We start from the raw sequence: 18127 nt of genomic DNA, 5'->3' as shown, positions 1-18127 counted from the left end.
AAAATTGATACGGAACCACAAAGACCCTGAACAGCCAGAGCAACCTTGAGAAAGAAGAAAGCTGACACTATCACACAATCCCAGATTTCAAGATTTATGACAAAATGGTAAAGATCAAAACAGTCTGGTACTGGCACGAAGAGACCCACAGATCGGCGCATCCGCACAGTGAGCCCCGAAATAAAGCCACACCTGTGCAAGCAATTAATCCGTGACAACGGAGGCAAGGGGATCCGGTGGGGAAAAAGTCTCCTCAACACATGCTTCTGGGAACACTGGACAGCCACATGCACACCACACACAAAAATTAACTCACAACGGACTAAAGATCTAAATGTACACAGGAAACCACAGAACATCTAGAAGAAAAGACAGGCAGGGACTTCTCGGACACTGGCCGTAGCAACAGTCCTCTACACGTTGGGCCACACCAACACAGACAGCTTCTGCCCAGGAAAGGAAACCATTAACGAAGCAAAAAGGCAGCCTACGGAATGAGAGAAAGTATGTGCAAATGATGTATTTGATAAGGGGCTAAATCCAAAATACATAAAGAACTAAACTTACACAACTCAGCACACACAAAAAGTAACAATCTGATCAAAAATGGGCAGAGGGGGGCGCCTGGGTGGCTCAGTGGGTTAAGCCCCTGCCTTCGGCTCGGGTCATGATCTCAGGGTCCTGGGATCGAGCCCCGCATCGGACTTTCTGCTCAGCGGGGAGCCTGCTTCCTCCTCTCTCTCTGCCTGCCTCTCTGCCTACTTGTGATCTCGCTCTGTCAAATAAATAAATAAAAATCTTTAAAAAAAAAAAAAAAAAAATGGGCAGAGGAACTCAACAGAACTTCTACTTCTACTTCAGAAGACAGACAGACACAAGAGAAGCTGCCCCAATCACTCGCCGTCATCAGGGAAATGCAAATCCAGACTGCAGTGCCATCTTGTCATTTGTGGCAACGCGGAGGGACCCAGAGGGTATTATGTTAAGTGAAGTGAGAGAAAAAAAAATAGGATTTCACTTACAGGTAGAACATAAAAACAGAATAAATGGATGAACAAACCTAAAAAGCAGCAGCAGACCCACAGACACAGACCAGAAACGGACGGGCGCCGGGACTCCGGCACAGGGACGACTCTGAGTGCGGCGGGAGGGGCGGGCCTCGGTGGCGCCGGGACTCCGGCACAGGCACAGGGACGACTCTGAGTGCGGCGGAGGAGCTGCACCAGCGCGGGGCGGCGGCAGGCGGCAGCCCCACTTGGCAGCGCGGAGGGCAGAGACGTGGTGAATCACCGTGTTACACGCCCGAAACTAATACAACGGTGTGTGTCAACCATGCTTCAATTAAGGGGAAAAAACCAGAACAAACTGTTGACTGCAGCATAAAAAAAGAAAAAAGAGTGAGAGCGGAGACCCATGTCAGAGCACACTCGTGAAGGCGAGCGCGCCGCACGCGCGCCGCACGCGCGCCGCACGCCCGCCGCACACCCGCCGCACACCCGCCGCCGGGGCGCCCCGACCCCACTCCGCCTGCTCCGGGCCGCCGCGGCCCCGACGTCTCGCCGCTCTGCACCAGGAAAGGGGACGCCCTCGCTGATGGCCGAGGTGGCCTGTGGGAACATGGGGCTCGCAGCAGTTCAGAGTCAGAACAAACACACAAGCGAGAGATTTAAATTAAGACAGAAGATTTTGCTGGACCCACTTCCGAGCCATTCATGAAAACGTCTCGAAACATTTCTGAACTTATCTATGTTCAACATGACTTTAGAGGCCAAAGACATTTCTCACTGATGTGATTCAAGTAACACTTGACCAATCAACAAATATTTACTGGAACCCTGAGGTTGCACATGAACTTCTCCACTTCTACACCTTCCCTTATCCCGTTCATTCTGCCGAGGGTTTTCCTGCCTGCCGTTCTGACTTCAAGATCCTATTCATTAACAGAAAAACAGCTGCTGAGAAGGTAAGGATCTGGTAAAAATTCATACAACTGTGTACTAAAACAGGTAAATTCTACTCCGTCTAAATTATACCTCAATAGACCTAACCATAACAACAGATACATGAACATACTTGCTTATTTGGGGGTAGGGCCATGTGAAGGCCAAACCGGAAACAAACACAATCAAGTGACATGAGAATGAGGACGAGACTCTAAACGCGTCTTTTGATACAATGCTGACTTTCCAGTCATGTAAATGTTCTACATATTTGAAAAAATTAAATCAGAAAGGGAAAATAAAACTGCTACGAGGTACATCCTTAAATTTTTGTTTAATGGAGACAGGAAGCGAAGCTACTAACATAGGTAAGAGTGCAGAGTATAAACCAAAGTTTAGAACACAAACTCTGCTGTAAAAGATTGTCTTCAAACTGCTGAACCCTTATTTCTTTGGAATAAAATTTATGTTGTCATTTAAAGTAATTTCTAACCCATGATTATACCACTAACGCCCTCAATTTAAGTATGAACCATTCCATTCCCTTTCTGGTTGTTAATCCTAACTTAGCCACAAATCTCTGTGCTGACTTCTTTCTTTCTGGCTAGAGTGCCCTCAACGTTTTCTCCCCATAGCAAGAAGGAAATAAATGGAGTTAGAGAAGCTGCCAAAGTAATTCAAATTACATTTTAAGGTGAGGGAACTTTCCCACTCTCCCACCAAAAGAATCCTGAGAATCTACTGGCACGTCTCTGGGCCCAATCCAAACAGCTCCCTCTCCGAAGCTCCTCCTGGAGCCTGTACTGCGGAAAACTCCTCCACCGGTGAGCACTCCAAATTCACCCTTTCTCAAACTGCTCTGCGCGATAACTCAAACACCTTCAAGGACAGAAGGTCTTTTTCAGGGATGTTTGCTCTTGAAAAGAGGTAGGAATAGAAAATGTTAAGCAGGGGGGCCTGGATGGCTCAGTGGGTTACGCCTCTGCCTCCGGCTCAGGTCAAGATCTCAGGGATCCTGGGATCGAGTCCCGCATCGGGCTCTCTGCTCAGCAGGGAGCCTGCTTCCCTCTCCCTCTCTCTGCCTGCCTCTCTGCCTGCTTGTGATCTCTGTCAAATAAATAAATAAAAGCTTAAAAAAAAAAAAATGTTAACCAGGAACCTTAGCTTGAGCCAAGAGAGGAAATCTTTTGGGGCAAAGAATAAAATCACTCCCTACTCACCGGAAATTCCTAAAATCAGAGACTGCAGACAATGACAACAGCATCAATTAAAAGAGAAGGTTTCGCCAGAACAGAGTTTCTTCTTTGGCAGGATGGCTAAGCTGGGTCAGCGGCCCGCTCAGCGCACGGCTTACATCCACAGGCGCTACAGTAATACCATTTTCCACTCGTCTTGCCACTTACCTACGAGACTTCAGGCCAGAGTTCCCTCATCTATAAAATGGAAATCCTCCCCTGTAAAGCTGTTTCCAACGTCAAATAAGACAATGAACGTGAAGTGTTTTGCACAGAGCCTAGCACACAGGAACCCCCATCCCCCGGCCGAACAACAGCTCTTACGAATTCTTACTAGTACGCGAAGAGCACTGCCTGACCCACACCAGCACCAAGTTCCATGGGGCGGGGGGGGGGGGGGGGGGGGGGCAAGCCACCTGAAGCCTCTCCCAGCTTCAGAGGCAGGGGTTTTTGAACCTTCTCTTCACTGATGTCCTCTCGGGGTCTGGCAAGCAACAGACACTCAGTAAATCCTGCCGACTGGAGGAGTGACGGCTGGCAGGACAGGGACATTAAATGTGGTCTCTAAGATTCCCTTCCGTTATGAAATCTCAGGGTTCTGAGAAAATAAAATAAAATGACTTACTAGATGCCAGAGCTTCTGCTTCAGTGGACGGAACCTTGTAGATCTTTCCACCCTTATAGACAAAGCTCCCTTCAGTCACTTTGAAATCCAGATAGCGAGTGACCTCTGTATAAAGCAGCATCTTCACCAGCTGACCTAAAAAAGTCCAACACTCCAAACTGAAACTTAAGTCTTAGTATCTTCAAAAACCAGCAGAAATACAAGTACATTCATTGTCGGCTTATACTCATCACTTCCCAGTTTTTTCTAACATTGTCCAACCCCTTCCAAAAACTCTCGAATCCTATGTTCTAAATGGCACAATCAGAATGCACACCTACTGCGGAACATCTTTAGAAGCGCTTTTTTAATGTTACAACTTCAAGAGTAATAACTTTATCAACTTGCTTTTGTAAAATCTATGTTAATTATTATTAGAGGTATGAAGTTTAGAATTATAGTACTATTGAAAATGGGCTTGAGTTTCCGTTAAGTTAGTATTGTAAAGAGAAGCAACTAATAGCAAAAATTTTCCAGAATTTGTGCTATTCAGTTTATATTATTCAACCTGTACTAATTAAAATGAATATTAATTTCATGGGCGCCTGGGTGGCTCGCTCACTCGAGCATCTGACTCTTGATTTCAGCTCAGGTCATGACCTCAGGGTCATGAGATCAAGCCCCACCACAGGATCCAAGCTGTGCATGGAGCCTGCCTGGGACTCTCTCTTTCCCTCTCCCCCACCCCCTCCCTCCCTAAAATAAATAAATAAATCTTTTTAAAAATAAATTAAAAATAAAACGAACATTAATTTCAGATGAATTTCAGGTATATAATTAAAAATATTATCTGCCTATAAGCCAAGAAATTTGGTATACTAAAATGGGAAACTTTTTTAATAGAAAACTTTTTGAGAAACTAAACAAAATTACTTTAAAGCTCATATGAAAGGACAGAAACACTAGGGCAAAATTAAAAATATATATATATATATATTTTTTAAAGATTTATTTATTTAGAGTGACAGATTGCACACACAAGCAAGTGGGTGGGGGGCAGAGGGAGAAGGACAAGCAGATTCCCCACTAAACGCAGAGCCCGATGTGGAGCTTCGTCCCAGGACCCTGAGATCATGATGTCAGCTAAAGTCAGACACTTAAATCGACTGAGCCACCCAGGCACCTCTAAAAATAGGTGTTTTTTAGAAACAACTTTTTGTTTTGAAAACAAAATATAATGAAGAGAGCTTTACCCAGCCAGGTACTAAATTATACAGTTATACTGATTAATCAACTAAATTAGTGGGGGAAAAAGAGACCCATGTCTAAGAACTTAATATATTTATAAAAGCTCAAACCAAAGTGGAAAAGATAAATGGTGCTGAGGGACAACTGATTAACCATTCTGAAAAATTAAATCTCGATGTGTACTTCTCAAACAGGTTAACAGAGGGGGCACCTGGCTGACACAGTCGAAAGAGCTGTGACTCTCGATCTCGGGTCCTAAATTTGAGCCCCATGCTGCGTGCAGAGATAACTTTAAAAACAACAACAGGACGCCTGGGCTGCTCACTGGGTTAAAGCCTCTGCCTTCAGCTCAGGTCATGATCTCAGGTCCTGGGATTGAGCCTCGCATCGGGCTCTCTGCTCAGGTGAGAGACTGCTTCCTCCTCTCTCTGCCTGCCTCTCTGCCTACTTGTGATCTCTATTAAATAAATAAAATCTTAAAAACAACAAACAAACAAAAAAACTAAAGATATTTAGCCTCAGACAGGATAACAAATCAACTTACACAGTAAAACAGGTGAATTTATTTTTACAATAAAAAAATTAAACTATAAAACCATTAACAGCAAATATTAGTATTTTTACAACCTTGAGGTAAAGATGAAAATTAAGCATAGCCTTCCAAATCAAAAACAATAAAAAGAAGAAAAATCAATCTATATAGCTACATGAAAAATAAAAGCTTATGTTTGAAAGAAAAATACAGCACAGCTACTTATAAAGCCAATCACAGACTGGAAAAGGTAACTTCAAATACATTAAGAGTATTTATTTCACAGTCTTTATAAAGAACTCTTTCATATCAATAAGGGAAAATGTAGAAACTTCAAAAGAAAAACGTATAAAGCCTAAGGCTGGCCAATACGAAAGGCAATGAACATCCTGAAATCATTTCTCTCTCTAACAAACAGATACAAACTCCACGGGGCACAGGCTGGCTCAGTGCTTGCAGCACGTGACTCTTGATCTTGGCTCACGAGTCCAAGCCCCACGTTGAGCATGGAGCCAACTTAAAAATAATCAATCCATTATTTTGGCTTCAGGTATGGCAAAGTGACAAAAATTAAAATGAAGATGGGGTGCCGGGGTGCCTCCGTAGGTTAAGCATCCAACTCTCGGTTTTGGCTCAAGTTATGATCCCAGAGTCATGAGATCAAGCCTTGCATCCATTCTGTGCTCAGCTGGCGGGGGGGGGGGGGTGTCTGCTTCAGATCCTCTCTCCCTCCTCCTCCGCCGCTCTCCCGGCTTGTGTGCAGGCACCCTCTTTCTCTCAAATAAATAAATTTGTTTTTTAATTAAAATGAAGAATACTCAGATTTAGTAAAGGCGGTGGGAAAGGGGCAGACCCACAGGCTATTGGCAAGAGTCAGATCAGGCAATAGAAAACAAAAGCCTTAAAAACTCACTGCCTCTCTCCCCTCAATACATGTCTGGGGGGTGTGGTGAGATTCAACACACACACAGCCTAGCCTGGGTGGCTCAGTCGGTTAAGCATCGGTCTTCGGTTCGGGTCATGATCCCGGGTTCCAGGGACGCAGTCCCACACCAGGCTCCCTGCTCAGCATGGAGTCCGCTTCTCCCTCTGCCTACTGCTCCCCGTTTGTGCTCTCTCTCTCACATAAATAAAATCTTTTTAAATAAACAAATTTCAGAGAAAATGCAAATAAGATCTTTCCACTAAAAGAAACTAGAATATAAACTCAAAACCAAGAAACAAACAAAACTCAAAAACGGCAAAGGGTAGTTCATACTTTAATTGATGGGACATAAACAGACTTCATACCAACAACCTAATTTTTAATGTAATTTCAGAAAAAGGCATTAATATCACAGCAGTTTAGCTCCCCTAATTAAAAAGGAGAAAAATGTGAAGAAATAAATTTAAAAGCCTCCAAACTAGGGAAAACGCTCCTTCTAAAGACCCAGATATCAGACTGTCAGGGAAGCCCCAAGAAGAGGTTGTAGACATTTCCAGTTTCCATACACACTGTGCCATGTCCTAGCTTTGTGTCTCCAGAACCAATTAGGAAGGAGGCACCTCACCTCCATTCTTACTGACTCCAGACACCTCTAATGGCCACAGTCTACTCACCAAACCGTTGCCATCAACAAAATCTTTCACATCCTTGGAGTAACACTGTGTCAAGAGCTAGAGTCTACTTTTAAATCGGATTCAATGTACCACCAAAAATGTGAGAAGGCTTTACCGTTGGCCATGAGGAACTTAGGGATTAAGTCTACATTCCAGTCTCTTCCTCTTCCCATGGATGCTGGTGGTGCTCCTGGTATTTTAAATCTTTTGTATAACTAAGACCAAAACAAAAATTACCATAATGTAACAAAATCTACTTTTCATTAAGCTACGCAACTATTCGTCCATGACATGGTGCTGGCGTAGTCACTGACCACCAGCAGATGAGGTAAAGCATAACAGCGACATTTCATTTTTTATTAGATATAATTTTTAGAGAAATTCCAATACACATCTAAGTTAAATGCACTACTAGACTAATGAATGCTAAAGTAAGTATTACAGAGGTAGTATTTTTTGCTAACAGATAAGCAAGAATATATAACAATTTGTCAATGATACACTACTCTGCAGATACACCATTTGTAGAAATCATTTAAACTCACTCTCTCCTGGGTAAAAAGCTAACTTTACTAGCTAAAGTAATTTTGCTTCCGTACTTATATAAGGAGTCAAAAATAAATTCTGGATTCTTCAAATGAAAAAAAAGTCAGCTCCAGCTAATTTAAAATTTATGTGAATCGAGTAGGAGCTCTGGATAAAAAGAACCTTATGGTCTAAAATTTGGGAATATGCTTCCTGATGTGATACAGTATGAACTACACAACGATGCTTTCTTATTAGAAGCTAACTTGGACTTTTCAAAAGAAAAAAAAGTGGGGAGATTTCTGTAGATTACAAGAATAAAGAGAAACACCAAAGACAATGTTTAAAGTAGTTAAAAAAAAAAATGAAAGAAAAGAAAAACGCTTCCGCCGCACACAATGTAAGACATTCTTGGCATCACTGGGAAATTTGACTGTGGTCTGGATATTACTGTTAATTTCCTTAAATGTGTTAAAAATGATACTATGATCACGTAGGAGAATGTTATTCTTAGCCAGTGGATGCTGAAATATTTGGGTCCAGTATCATGATGTCTGTTACTTTCAAGGATTCAAACCAGTAACAAAAAAAGACATAAAGCAAGTATTGCAAAATGTTAACTGCTAAATCCAGATGGAAGGTTGACCCACTGGTATTATTCTTTCAACTTTTCTACAGGCCTGAATACAAAATAAATTTGGGAAAAAAATGAAGTCCATTTAAGCAGTCACGATGGACAGCAATTGACGATGCCCGTGTATCCCCAGTAACACAGCACAGCTCGCGGCCATGCATCTGGATGCTGAACAAACCTCAGAGAAAGATTCAGCAAAACAGCAAAATGATAAATATTGATATATTGGAAATGCTTCGTGTGTCTAGTCTAAAAAAGCAGGAAGCAAGGGAGTAGAGCAAAAAAAGAACCAAAGCTGTAGAGTCCTACAATCTAGGTTCACAATCCTGTGATTTTAATAACAGACTATTTTGTCATCTGAAAAATGGGGATAAAACTGAGTAACTGAGCGAAACCAGCTGGGCAGTGCCAGCCTGCGCTTGGCCTATGTTAGACCTCCGTCAAGTCTACACCCTTCCTGTGGAAAGGTCACAGGTAATTGCTCCAGAGGGCAGTACGGTCACAACTTGAATGTCCACACGCCCTAAAACCCACAGTCCCGGAAAAAACAGGATGCTAGAGATAATCTAGTTAATAAAACAAAATTAAACCTATCTACAAGGAGTAGAGTTGAGATTCACAAGTAAAAGTTTCAAAGAATGCAAGGCATCCTAATTTGCTCTAATACTTACATCTTCCAGAGGTGTTATAGATGCACTTTCTCCTCCATAATACGGGTTTCTATCCATGTGAAGAACTTTCTTCCCGTTCACTGACATTATACCTGACAGGATACATTCCTACAGGGAAAGCATAAGCATTTTCAAAAGAAGTGAAGTATTACCACATGTTTCAAACAGATACTTTTTTAAAGCCCCTCTTAAGGGCACCTGGGCGGCTCAGTCCCTTCAGCATCACACTCTTGGTTCTGGCTCAAGTTGTGATCCCAGGGCTGTGAGATCGAGTTCTGTGGCATGGTCCGTGCTCAGCAAGGAGTCTGCTTAGCTAAGACTCTCCCTCAGGGTGCCCGGGTGGCTCCGCTGGGTGATGCGTCCGCCTTTGGCCCTCCGTCAGGCCGCCTGCTCCGCGGGGAGTCTGCTTCTCCCTCTCCCTCCTGCTTGGGTTCTCTCTCTCTCTCTCCCCCCTTCACTCTGCCTCTCAAATAAATAAAATCTTTAAGGAAAAAAAAAAAAAAAGACTTTCCCTCTCCTCTGCCCACCCCCACTTGCACATGCCCACTTTCTAAATTAAATAAAATCTTTAAAAATAAATAAATCTTTTTAAAAATGTAAAACAATGATAGTCTTCTCACAATATTTTCACTTTGGAAGATACAATTACACTTTGTATAGCTTATTCATGTTAACATATAATGGGTTTATCATTAAGTGAATTAGTAATTTTTAAAATTTTTCAGTAATTTCTAATGATAAAAATATATATATATATTTATATATATATATATATATATATAGACCCTCTAAACAAAACTCTTCAAGGTCCTTACATTTTAAGAATATATCCCAAAGCCAAAGAGTCTGAGAACGAGAGCTCTAAAGGAAGCATCCAGGACAACATAAATAGATTATAAATGTCCAGTCTCAGGAAAAAGGTAGATAAAACATGTATATACTAAGATATACTCTATCAAGACAGAGGGAGGAAAATCAAAAAAGAATATGAGTATTCTTTTATGTAAGAATTATCACAGAGATGGGATACACATTCATTCAAAACTCAAACAGGGTTTTGGTGATCAAGGCTTTATTGTTTTTAAAAGAAAACGGAAATCCCACGTATCCTCATTAATCCTTAGGGGTTTTCAAATTTACCCCAAAGACCCCAGGTAGCAGAGAACAATCTCACTCCCCTAGAAGTCTGACTTGATACCTTTATTTTTAAAATTCATTATTTCTAATCTTACTCCAAAATGTATCTACTCATTTTAGTATAAACGTCAAATTTTACTCTAGGAAGATGTGTCTTTCTTATTTATATCAAGACACCAAACACCAGGAGCACTCCAGGAGGCCACTTCATGGCCTATCCCAGTCCTAACTACACCCCCAAAGCCCCCCCTCCTGATTTCTAGAAGTGCAGATCTGCTGTTTTTAAACTCTGAATAAATGGCATCAGGCACTATATCCTGTTTATATATCATGTTTATTCAACATTATGTTTACAAGACTCATCCAAATTCTGTTTTGTGTATTCCTGAGATGTACTTCTTCTTACTGCTACAGAGCAGGGGTCCCCAAAGTACAGGGGTCAACTGCAGTGGACATGCGATTTCACAAATACAGATTTATTGGTAAACGCCCATCCCCGTCCGTTTACATATCGTCCACATTCGTTTTCATAGTGAAAGGACAGTTGTGACAGGGGCTGTACCGCCTGCATGACCTATTTCCTACATGGACCTTTCTAGAAGGTCTGTCTGACCTTCAAGCAGTGGCTGGATCTCAAGGGGTGCTTCCCAATTCAGTACCACCTGTGAGCATGTTTGAAATGTCAATTCTGAGCAGATTCTCAAACTTCACTCTGCATCCCCATCACCCAGAGGTCTCCTTAAAACAGACTGTGGAACTCCCACCCACAGAACCAGATTGGGGCTGAGAATTCGTTTTTCTCATGATTTCCCACGTGATGTTAATGAGGCTGGTCCAGGACCAATTTCAAGAATCACTACTAAAGCAGCACTGCTCCAACGTTACTAAGAATCAACTGGGGGTCATGCTAGGGGTGCGTGGCTGGTTCTGTTGCTAGAGCACGGCACTCGTGATCACTGGATCATGCGAGTTCAGGCTCCACCACTGAACTCAGAGCCTACTTTAAAACAAAACAAATACTGGGGATCTGATTTTGATTCAGTATACTCAGCGTGAGCCCTAACCTTCTGCAGTTCTAGTAAGTTCTCAAGTGTTGCTTCAAAGCAGTTGATTCAAGAACCACGGTTTGTGTAACAAAGTGGTGGAGGCTTTACTTGAATGACTATACCACATGACTACACAATCATTTATCCCTCCTACTATTAATGGACATCTGGATCAGTTGCCAGTTTTTGACTCTTATAAACAAAGCTCTATGAATATTCTCAACTTCCTTTTATTATGCGTTTGTTGGATATATATCAAGGAAAGCACCATTATGTTCAACTTCAGCAGGTAACTCCCAAACTGCTTTCCAAAGGGCGTGTACTAATTTATACTTCCGTCCCAGAAGGGTATGAAAGTTCCTGTTGTTTCAAATCCTTGCCCAACACTTGTGTCTTTTTAATTTTAGCCATTCTGTAGTTAGGATGTGGTTTAATTTGCATTTCCTGACAACTGAAGAGGTTGAGCACTTTTTTAGTTTATAGTCTACTGATAATTATGGTATCTTCTTTTGATAAGTGCCTATTCAAATTATTTGCCCTTTTTAAAAAATGGGTTTCTAAAATAAATAAATAAATAAATGGGTTTCTTTTTCTTATAGCTATATTAAAGTTCTTTTTATATGCTGGATAGAGTAAAGTGCCTTACTGGTTCTGTGCACTACAAACTTCTTCCATTCCGTGGCTTACTTGCCTGTCCACTTTCTTAACAGTGTCTTGATAAAGAGAACTGAAGGCATTTTATAATTACAAAAATCAACCCTAATCTTGTCAAAAGCAATTCACTTGTCAAAAAAAAAAAAAAAAAATCCAAAGAAGCACCGACATATATGGTTCAACATATTACGCACAGGTAAAAAAAAAAAAAAAAAAAAATCTGCCTTCATAAAAACAAATTAGGACAAAAAGAGAGAAAGATGAGACAGTCCGGGGTCCAGCCAACAAAGGCAGACTCCAGAGTTTAACTTTTGGAAGCAAAATCACAGCAAGCAACTCTGAGTGTTGCGTATCTTCTATATATAACTTTCCTCGCTTCCCTGCAAATAAGCATGATCCACTCACTGGACCACGGCTCTAAAGCACGTAATAAAGATGGAGGCCTAAAGTGAAAGGCTCAGTAATTTAAAGATTCACTGAAGTCCAAAGAGCTGCTAACAAAACCACCTTTAGAGGCACGGTTTGGAACAAATGTTGAGAAAAGCTAGTTAAATCGGCAGGTTCATGGCTTCTCCTAAGCCCATCTATAAAAGATTGCTTTTCCATTGCCAAAAGAATAAAATACATAGTAGCACAGTGTAATACTTTACATTTTGCTTTAAAGCATGGGATGAACTAATTTGCTGATAAAATCTGTCAATCATATCTGGGCATCGGGTACACATTAATGATCCTTAAATTTTAATATCTTACAAAATTAACTCGAAATTAAAATCCAGTACTGCTACCTATCTGATGAATAAAGAATAACAAGCAAAGCACATTAAAGCCAGAAAAAATACTCTAAATGAATTTCTTTTGCACTAGAAAACTCTGTCCACCCATCATATATATCAATAATACTGATAACTTTGACCAGAAAAAAATCTATTTATTAGTGAATATTAACCAACATATTAGTTTTACATCTACCAGATTAGAGTACTCCACATTTAATTCAAACTCACCCACAAATGACCTGAGGAGGAGAGAACACAAACTCATACCCAGAGTAACTGATAAAACCATCTTCAGAATACAACTTCTTTATGATAATGGCATCTGCCACTCACCTGGCATTTCATGTTCTCCTACATAAAAAGAGGTAACCAGATCAAATAGTTTAAAGGTCAGTGGCAGCCAAGTCCTAGCAAGGATACACATGTGGGAGTGAGGGAAGGGCCCTATCAGTGGTGCGAAGATCACTTCCTTTTAGCACCCTGCACGGATCACCAGAGTTGCAATAATCAGCGTAACTTACTTGGAAAGCACCTAAACACATTAAGGCAAAATACCTCTAATGTCCCGAAGGGGCGTGCACGGTGTTCCTTTATGTGTGTAAACCGTGATCAACCTACACAGTACTTCCCAGGTCAGTGGTACGAGACCCCTGGTCTTAGAGATTCCTTAGCAGAAACTGAAGAGAACAGAGCCTGAGTACAGTGTTCCGATAGAGCCTCCAAGTGAGGCTAAGCACCCACCGGAACTCTAAATCCAACTGAATTTCAAAGTTACAAGGAAAAACAAAATATAAATGACAACAACAACAAAAACTCAAACAGTAAATAAATGCCCACAAAAATGTGATAAAGAAAACAAGGTACCTGAACACTAATACTAAAGAAAAATGACTTTTGAAAGCTACTTACCTAGAACTATGGGGAAAATACATTAACTAGAACATTTTAAAATCAGTTAATCTGTTTTATATGTCAGCAACAACACAGTAAAAATAATTGTTTTCAGCAGAATGTTCCTTTAAGTATCTGTCCCTTGAATGCATGTGATTAAATGCTGTCAAAAGATCATTTTTCTTGAAATTGGCTCTAATTCTATCTTTCCTGCTCAAAATCCTTTCCCTTTTCCCCTGAAAGATAAAGTTAAAATTTCTTAGCCTAATACATTCAACATTAGTGAAAGCCTCTCTCCAACCCAATTTCCCAATCTGCCTCTTCATCCCTTCGGTTTCAGGCAAAAACTCCCCATTCTGTACATCCTGTTCTCAATACCGATCCACCCTGCTCACTCTGCCCAGAAAATCGTGCCTCCTGCTCAAAGCTTACCAATATTTTTAAAATCCAGCTTACATACCTTCTTTGTGAAGGGTTCCCTGCTTTCCCTGTCTGAATTCTCGTGCGGGCAGCCCTACGACAGCACCTAGTACCTCCTCACGAGGTCCTCACGAGCTCCATCCTTCATGCAGATGTAATGCCCATAACTGATCACAACAGTCACAGTTTAAAGAACTGAAACTGGGTAAGCCAGTAGTCCAGGAAGAGCCTTTAATCAGGTATAAGGGGGATTGCTAATTTTCATGGATGTGAGCAAACACATTTAGTTAGTGGTTTTTCAAACCAACTATCTCACTACTACTTCTAGATGCTAAAATGTGTCTGATTTTACTTCTATCCTAAGGGGCCAGGATGCTTGAAATTGATTTAAAATACAGACTACCAACAAGACATTTATACCTTCCAAAAATAAGACATTTGTACATATTGGCCCTATGATCACTACTGCGGTGGATAGAAAGTTCTTCACCTACAAAACTCTAACATAGCAATGGCCAGGATTTTCAAAGAGCAAATCTGAGAGGCAATTTAGGATTTTTAAATCAGATATTAAAAACTCTTTTAAATCACAAAGTTTTAATAAAGAAAAAGGGTAAAATTTTATGTCTGGGATATAAAATAATTTCCAAACATCTTAATACTGGGAATACCGGTTAACTCTCACTAAAGGACATGTTTCTATTTGTAATTCCAGACCAGAATTACTATGTAGAACAAAACAACACAAATACCTGCTAGCCACAAATAAGCTGTGGAAATAGTTATCCTTTTTTTTTTAACACTACTTTTAAGAAGATTGAAGAATTGGGACACCTGGGTGGCTCAGTTGGTTAAGCAGCTGCCTTCGGCTCAGGTCATGATCCCAGCGTCCTGGGATCGAGTCCCACATTGGGCTCTTTGCTCAGCAGGGAGCCTGCTTCTCCCTCTGCCTCTGCCTGCCATTCTGTCTGCCTGTGCTTGCTCTCTCTCCCTCTCTCTCTCTGATAAATAAATAAAATCTTTAAAAAAAAGAAGATTGAAGAATTTATTGCCAATCCCAAAGTCAATTAGAAGCAGTGTATTAGGTGGTCAGATGTTGTCTGTTCAAGCTGAAATCAAAGAAAAGTAAAATCACCAGCCTAACAGCAAGAGGAGGAGGAGGAAAGGAGCAGATGGAAGAAGTAACTCACAAAGGGCACAGGCTGAGAGTATTTACCAGGTATCTCAGCAGTTTCATTGTTACAGCATCAACACAATAACTACTCCTCCTGAAGTGAAGTCTTACCAATCAAGCAAATTATTTTACTTAGTTTGGTAAAGAAGTTGTGATGTCAATAGGAAAGTGGTTTGTTTTGTTTGTTTGTTTGTTTTTTTCCAGAAACTGGTGGTTCTTTAAAGTGATAATCCTCAATTCCTTAGAAAATTCAATTATACAGAATATTCCATTTCTCCCGGATACAGAATGATTTTGTTCCAGGTTACACGTTTTATGTTTTATTTATTAAAATTACAATTAACATTTGTGGATCACCTCGACCTTCATTTTAGAAGAAACAACTGATACAGTACAGTGCCCACTTTAGGCAACAGAGTAACTCTGACAGTACATTTCTTTAAAAGTAACAAGTTAATAGCACTACAAGTACCTGACACACAGCCATAGCCTAATAGTTTGCACCCATAACTGGTAGAGTGTGCCTGTTTTTAGGTTCTTGACTCTCTGGCACTAGGTATTTGTAAGTCAAACATTAAGAAAATGAAGTAGTATATTCACTTGAAATAGTAGATTCTGATTTGAGGGTTTTTAACCTTGCTGATGTTAATGGTAAGCAGTCTGCGTCACGAGAAACGAGGGTACACATTCAGCACTACCCAATCCTCCTGCCATCACTACTCCTATCAATGATGGGAAGACTGTGAATGCTCTGCGTGGACAGAATTCTCTTAAGAACAGCTTTATGAGAAGGCTCATAGGAATTAAAGTTATCACAGCTGCAAAGTGAGAGCAGAAACTGGTCTGATTTCCAGTTATGTGCGTACTGCTCATCAAAAAGGTCACAATTAACCCAAATGAATACTTAAATAAAGTGCATTTTCTTCACTTGGTTGTTACAGAGCAAGAGCATGCTGATCTTCGACACAAGGCGATGCTTCTGTACCAGCCCTGTAGAAACCTGCAGGACAGATCTGCGCTCCTTTGTCCACGTCCAACTGACCTAAGCAAGAGCAAATCTGAAAGACCAGCAAGAACCATAGAAAACACAGAACTGACTCTTACAACACCCTGGCAGCAACCGGGCCCGTTTCAACGGGCGCGACCCTGCACAGACTGCGAAGCTCAGAACCCCAATCACACACCTTAATCAAGAACACTCACGGAGGGAAACCAGCCCCGCAGCTGGCAGGCCGGTTCACTTAGGCACCCAACCGTTTGCCAACTCAGCACCTAAAAAAGAAATTCGACCAAATCCCTTGCATTCAAAATGACTAGTTTTCTAGGTGAGTGACCTCATGCGTTCGGTACTACTTCCTAGCCAGGCTCAGGCCGGCTTCGGACTGGTCCGTAGGAGGGAACCCGGCCTCCAGCGACCCAGCAGCGGTCCAGTTCTCAGGGGAAAGCCCCCAGGGGGGGCGATGGACGCAGGGAGCAGAAGGTGGCAACGGCCCGCGGAGAAGGCCGCGGACGGACAGGCGCCGAGGACATCATTCCCAATTCCCTCCGGATGCTCAGGAAGTGGATGGGCGCGTTCCGAGGAATGTGCAAGCTCCTCCTCTGAAGTCGGGGTTGGGGGGCGGGGGGCGCGTAAAAAGCCCATTTTCTCTAAGTTCACTGACCTGCAGCAGTTCCAGGACGCGGATTCTCCAAGGACTTGTCACAAAACCCCGCGCCCCGCTCCGCAGGCCGAGCCCCACGCGCCGCGGCCGGGGCCGCAGGAGGAAGCGCAGCTGCGAGCGCTCGCGCCGCCCCCACCGCGCCGGGTGCCTTTCCGTTTCCCACCGGGAGAGGCCGTGCAGGCAGCGGCGGCGGACGGGCCCCCCACGCCCAGCGGGCGGCCGCCCTCGCTCCGCACCCACTTCTGCTTCCGCGTCGCCCCCGGCAGGCCGCCCCCCGGACCGGGCTCGCCGGCCCCGGGTCTGTCCTGGCACGTCCGGGGCCGAGCCGGGGCCCCCAGCCGCCGCCCGCGCGGCCGGCCCCGCTCCGCCGCAGGCCCCCGGCGCCCCGGGACGCGCCCCCCGCCGGTCGCAGCGCGCCCCCCGCCCCACGACGACACCCGCCCGCGCGCACGGACGCCGGCCGGCACGGAGCGGCCCCGCGCGGCGGCCCAGGCCTCCCGCGGCGCGCGCGGCGGGGGGAGGGGACTCACCGTCAGGCCGGTGCCCAGCACGATCACGTCGTACTCCTCATTCATGGCGGGGGGCGGCGAGGCCCGAGGCCCAGGGAGAGCACAAGCGCGGGGACTCGCGGGGCCGGCGGCGAGGCGGCCGCCCTGGAGCCACGGGGGAAGCGCTCAGGCCGGTGTCGGGGCCCGACGGGAACGCGGAGCCAGGGCTGGAGCCGGAACGCAGCTGCAGAGGAGGGAGGCCGGCCGCCGCCTCAGACGGGAAGAGAAGAGCGGGGCGGGGAGGGGAGGGAAGACGGGGAGGGCAGGGACAGGCGGGCGGCGACCCGGGCCTCCGCAGCCGGGGCGGGGCTTAGAGACGGCGCTCGGAGGGCCGTCTGTCACAGCCTTCGCGCCCGCTCATTGGCTGCGCCGCCGTCGCCCGACCAACCTGCGTCCTCTCCCGCCTCTCGCGAGAGGAGGGCGGGCCGTCCCGCCGGTGGTTCCGGTTCCGGTTCCCCGCCCGGCTCGCTGCCACCGTGGTTGGGGGCGGAGGAGGCGGCCGGGCGCGGGCCCCTGAGGGCCTTCCTTGGGGTGGAAGCGCGCGGCTGGCCGGGGCACGGCGGCCGGCTTCGTCCCTCCCGCCGTGGTGGGGGACCGAGGCGCGCCCGGGGCCCCGGGACCTCCCGCCGCCCTTGGACTTTGAGCCCGCGGCGGCCACGTGCGCCCGAGCCGCCGGCGCGGGGTGCGCTGGGGACGCGGGCGGCCGCCCCGGGCCCCGCACTGCGCGCGTCGCAGCCGCGGGGCTCGTCTCGTGGCCCGACTCCGGCTGCGGCCCGAGCGCCGAGCAGGCCGGGGCCGGCGTCCGGCCGCGCCCGCCCCTGTCGCTGGC

General features: G+C 44.5%; 1 protein-coding gene across 1 annotated transcript in view; it reads right to left on the bottom strand.

Annotated features, from left to right (window-relative positions):
* Positions 1 to 17616, bottom strand: part of GDI2 (GDP dissociation inhibitor 2) — a 29181-nt gene extending 11565 nt beyond the window's left edge. The window contains exons 1-4 of the mRNA XM_082742337.1: positions 17281 to 17616; positions 8989 to 9096; positions 7274 to 7373; positions 3801 to 3935 (exon numbers count right to left, since the gene is read on the bottom strand). Coding sequence (XP_082598463.1) covers positions 3801 to 3935; positions 7274 to 7373; positions 8989 to 9096; positions 17281 to 17325 — 388 coding nt within the window. The 5' untranslated portion in view covers positions 17326 to 17616. The remainder of the gene's footprint in view (positions 1 to 3800; positions 3936 to 7273; positions 7374 to 8988; positions 9097 to 17280) is intronic.
* Positions 17617 to 18127: the final 511 nt, after the last annotated feature.

This window comes from Mustela nivalis (assembly GCF_964662115.1).
Source record: "Mustela nivalis genome assembly, chromosome: 7".
In the NCBI taxonomy this organism is placed as follows: Eukaryota; Metazoa; Chordata; class Mammalia; order Carnivora; family Mustelidae; genus Mustela; species Mustela nivalis.
This window is presented reverse-complemented; position numbering and strand designations above follow the sequence as displayed.